General features: G+C 36.3%; 1 protein-coding gene across 1 annotated transcript in view; it reads left to right on the top strand.

Annotated features, from left to right (window-relative positions):
• LOC106871869 (monocarboxylate transporter 4) overlaps positions 1-2,295 on the top strand; it is a 15,890-nt gene extending 13,595 nt beyond the window's left edge. Inside the window, exons 4-5 of the mRNA XM_014918609.3 lie at positions 892-1,236; positions 2,106-2,295. Coding sequence (XP_014774095.1) covers positions 892-1,236; positions 2,106-2,233 — 473 coding nt within the window. The 3' untranslated portion in view covers positions 2,234-2,295. The remainder of the gene's footprint in view (positions 1-891; positions 1,237-2,105) is intronic.
• Positions 2,296-5,000: the final 2,705 nt, after the last annotated feature.

The raw sequence follows: 5,000 nt of genomic DNA, 5'->3' as shown, positions 1-5,000 counted from the left end.
TTGACTCTATAGAATTGAGTAAACAGTAAGAACGGAAGTTGAGACGTTTATTCAATTCCAAAGATCTTTTGAAGTACATGGAATATTTCGGCAGGGAATGGGATCTGACTCACCTTTGTTTTCTTTCTCGAAGATTACCAAGGCTTCACTTCTTCAACCTACGACAGTACTTCTTAAAAAATATCAAGCGGACCCAGTTGTGCAGGCGGCCAGAAATTCGTATCTGCTTTCATCTATACAACAGGGGCGAGGAAACTAGGCAGATGACAGTATTTTACTGTCGCCATTAAACGTGATACTTCGACCACAGTAACGAAAAGTTAGCTATCTGTTTACGGTTTTAAAAACATCGAGCCCTGCTTTGCACTGAATTTAGATTATAGTGAGGAATGGTTACGTCCATGACTTACTGAACCAGTGGCAACTAGTCCAGACGACTGATAAATACAAAGGTTTCAGTGATATAACGATGGTGATCTGTGCATCTCATTGTGTTCTAAGCTTGTGCCTTGTCGAAACTTGACACTCTTGATTGGGTTTTCGCCATACAATCCACAGCAAATAGAGTTTTTGCATGCGTAGGGTGACAATCCCTCACAGAATTTTGCCGCGAGCTTAAAACTGGTCAGCTACCTTCGGTCTAGTTTAAGAGATCAGTCAAAGCCTTTGCTTATGAGCTGGTGCGCAGTCTTATGCAGACAGTTCGTGGAGTTATCGGTCAGAAGTGGATGCTGGTCGGACTCAGAGTCAGACGAGCTGTCTTAAAAATCGATTCCTATCAACACCCCATTCGTCCGAGATTCTACTACCAATGATATGATACCAATCCATAAGAAATGAGTATTATCAATATTGTAATGTACTAATTATTCTTTATTTCAATTATTTTAGGTTACAATCTATCAGATAGCACAGCTCTATTGACTTATTACTTGCTGTCCAATGCAGTGGGAAGGTTCTTGGTTGGAATTTTGAATCGTTTTAAAATCCCTCACTTCATTTTATTCAGTATATTCTGTTACATGTGTGGCGCGTCCTTCATTGCTCTGAGTTTCACATCAACATACAAATATTCTCTTGCATTTGGCATAGCAAGTGGTTTCACGTTGGGGCTTCACGTAGCAATGTCAATGGTCATTTTATTAAGGATAGTCGGCCCTGAAAAATATGGTCTTGGATGGGGTCTTTCGGCTAGTTGCCTTGGAATTGGTTTCAGCTGTTCTGGACCTTTTGCAGGTAAGTGGACCGGAACTCTTCAATCATTTTATATTGAGCATCAGAGCTTCGAGTATTACAATTATAAATGTTTCTTTTACATAGCTTTACAATTTTTGTTTTCAATGGTTTGATCCTGGAGGAAGAGTTAAAGTTCATGGCTTGCACAAACCTTCACAGATCTCTACTATGAACACAATTAACCCTCTTTTGGAACAGCTAAAAATTGATGGCAATTGAGATATTTTTTCTTTTTCATTTCCATGAGAGTTTACTGCAAAATGATCTGGTGATAGTCTGGGTTTTTGGGAGGGAAAAAGTTATCCTCAAATCGGAAACCTTTCCCGAATATTTAAAAGCAAACAACACCTCGGCAGTGGTGTAAGACTGAGCAAAGGATTCAGTATGCTACACAATGCCTTGTCACACATCTGACACTCATTTCTCTAAGGCCATTGCTATTATTGTCAGGTCTTGATTTCTCATTACATTGACCTGTTTCCTCTTGCTTCGTTTTTCTTTATTTTTATAATGTTAAGGTGCCACTAATAAATAAATACATACATACATACATACATACATACATATATATATATATATATATATATATATATATATATATATATATATATATATATATATATATATATATATATATATATATATATATAAAATAACTTAGGCAGTTATGCACAGTATAAAACCCCCCCAAAAATGTATGTATGTATGTATGTATGTATTTACTGAGAGAGGGAAGGGGAAGAGAGAGTGAGTACGGGAGAGAGAGGAAAGAGAGAAAAGAGAGAGAGAGAGGGGAGAGAGATGTAATTATTTAAAAAGTATTGAGAATTAAATCAAACATTTTCTGTATGCTCTGTTATATTCTACAGGTATGATCGCCGACATGTATTCTTACAACATGTCCTTTTTCATCTCTGGTATCGCCGTAATTTTTATTTCGACCTGTTTCAGCATAGTCGTGCTCTGCACCCGTAATACGAAGAAAATGACTTTATGAATTTATTTCTTTTATTATTAGTGATTTTTCAGTAATAAAATGTATTTCTTGAACATAATTTATCTGAATGTCTTGCTTGTTTATTTTTGCTTCAATTCTTCTCTTAACTACATCGAGCATATATGCTTCGCAATGAGCAGAAAAAGGAAGACAATATAGTAGGGACAAGTTTTAACAACTGCTGCGTAGATTTAACGCTTAAAAGGAAAGGAAAGCCCTTTGATATTTCAGACGTTAGTCCTTCATGAAAAGAATTTTTTAAAATGGAGAGTGAGAAAAGGTCGTGATAAAATTAAAAGCGAGAGTGAGAGAGAGAAAGAGAGAGAAAGAGAGAGAGAGAGAGAGAGAGAGAGAGAGAGAGAGAAAGAGAGAAAGAGAGAGAGAGAAAGAGAGAGAGAGAAAGAGAGAGAGAGAAAGAGAGAGAGAGAAAGAGAGAGAGAGAAACAGATAGAATAAAGATTAACAAAGGTATATTAAATTTAATAAAGATTAATAAAGGTAAATTAAATTTAAATTTTTTATTTATTGAAATTATCTTCTCTTCAAGAGATAATATTGAGTATCAGAATTCCTCCGAAGGTGATATGACATTAAGGAAAAGACAATCTGATCATCTGGGAACAAGAGAAGAGCTATTGAACACGTGTTTCTGCCTCAGTAAACATCACCAGCACAGCCATTGCTCCTCCTGGGCTCCAGCGTCTACTTGGTTTGGATATATACAAGAAGGATAGAAGACATTTATGCCCAAGAGTAATTTGTATAGAAATGGTATTGGCTTATATCATAAATCTACTACAGATATTTAATTGATATTACAGCAGTATATTTAATTTAACCTTACCACTGGTCGCCTTACGAAGGCGTGATTTAGCAGAGTCGGTTAGAGCGTCGGATAGAAATGTCATGTATTATTTGTGTCAGTTCTCTGCACTCTGAGTTCAAATCTCTGATAAGCCACCTTTTTATCTGACTTCATTCCTTCCGTAAAGAACCAGTTTAGTATCGGGGACTATTTTTTTCTTTCTTATCCCAATGCCGTCTCCACGTCAATCTCTCCTCCTCTTCCTCTTCCCCTTCTCTCTCTCTCTTCTTTGCAACGTGAAAGAGGTCAAGAAAGAGCATTTTTTCGCAGACCCACAACAACCATTTCACTGGGATAAGTAAGACAAAGACAATGTTCACCTTGCTGTCAGTAAATAAATCCTAGATATTCTGGAAATACAAAGGCTCGTGGATTAGCGGTAAGGTTATTCGGCTGACGACTGTATGGTAGCCATAACCATTAGTCTTTCACTTATTGTGCTTTTATTTCTGATGGAATGTATTCCTCACACAATTACACATTATGTGTGAATTTTGCTGGGAAGACGAGATTAAGCAGTTCTTCGCTTATTTTCACAAAGTGGCTCCGTCATAGGTTCGTGTACAAACTACACACTTGGCTAATCGATTTAATGTAAAATTCTACAAAAAGCTTTCAAGAGTTAGCTTTAAGTAAAATTTCCTTGTTTTTTTGTTCTTCTTCCTTTCTTTTTTTCTTTTAGAAGGTATCAGAAAAATAATGACTTCCATACTCTTCTTGGAAAGAAATTTCTTATAACCTTGAAAAGATTTTCCGCTCTATAAAATTTCACTTACCCGAGTAAAAGACTGTGACCTACACTTGAGAACATTCAACTCCATATATATATATATATATATATATATATATATATATATATATATATATATATATATATATATATATATATATATATATATATATATATATATTATGAAAGCAATGAACTCAAAATGAAAGCAGACAATGCAACAAATATTCTGTTAGCATAGTAATTAAAAGGAAGAGAAAGCGTTTTCATGTTTCAGATGCTTGTCCTTAGTAAGAAGAAAACTTCAGAAATGTAGAAGAGTGAAATTCAAAAAGTGTTTAGAGGGAAAATGGGTGGACTCGGGGACTGTTGGGAATGCGGTTCTATGGGGTAAGTTAAGAAGAGAAGAGGGACGGGTATGCACGTATAGTGCACACACCGTACATTGCTGAAAGTCAATGATCTCCAGAAAAAAATACAACCGATCTACTAATGAAAACTAGTAGATTACTGGTATTTATTTAATCGCACCACTCCTGCGGGTAGTAAAGTACTACCTCGATTCCCACGACTCATAGAGCCGGTTATCGTTTTCCTTTCCATCTGATTGACCGAGTCTGCAACAACCCCTTCAGTCTGAACGGGATGCCAGTCCACTGCAGGGTCACTCATTTACAGTTGAGTAGGTTGAGACTGGAGCGACGTGAAAAGAAGTGTTTTCCTCAAAAACACAACGCACTGTTCTGGTCCAGAAATCGAAATCACGATCGCAAAATCGGGATTGCAACACCCTAACCAGTAGGTCACATGCCTTCACTCTCTTGTGAAAATTGGACAAAATCAATCCCGTCAGTGGTCGGGACACGAAAGAGTAGAAGAGTTAACTAAAATACGATAGAAATTACACACTAACATTTCTGCCATTTCAATGAGTTTCAATAGTGTTAATATCTCCCTTATAACATGGCGATCACCTGACAGAATCGATAAAGCATCGGAGAAATAGACCTTACAATACTTAATTACGGTTATTTACGGTTCTGAGCTCAATATTTCTTTCGTTTTTCCATCTATCGATAAAATAAAGCACAAATCAAGTATTAGATTCAATATAATCGACTTTCCTCTTCCTGACAATTTCCGGTCTGACTCCTATATATGAATTTAATATT

This window comes from Octopus bimaculoides, chromosome 10 (genome assembly GCF_046866305.1).
Source record: "Octopus bimaculoides isolate indiv1 chromosome 10, ASM4686630v1, whole genome shotgun sequence".
Taxonomy (NCBI): Eukaryota; Metazoa; Mollusca; class Cephalopoda; order Octopoda; family Octopodidae; genus Octopus; species Octopus bimaculoides.
Note: the sequence above shows the minus strand (reverse complement) of the source record. Positions and strands in the feature narration are given on the sequence as shown.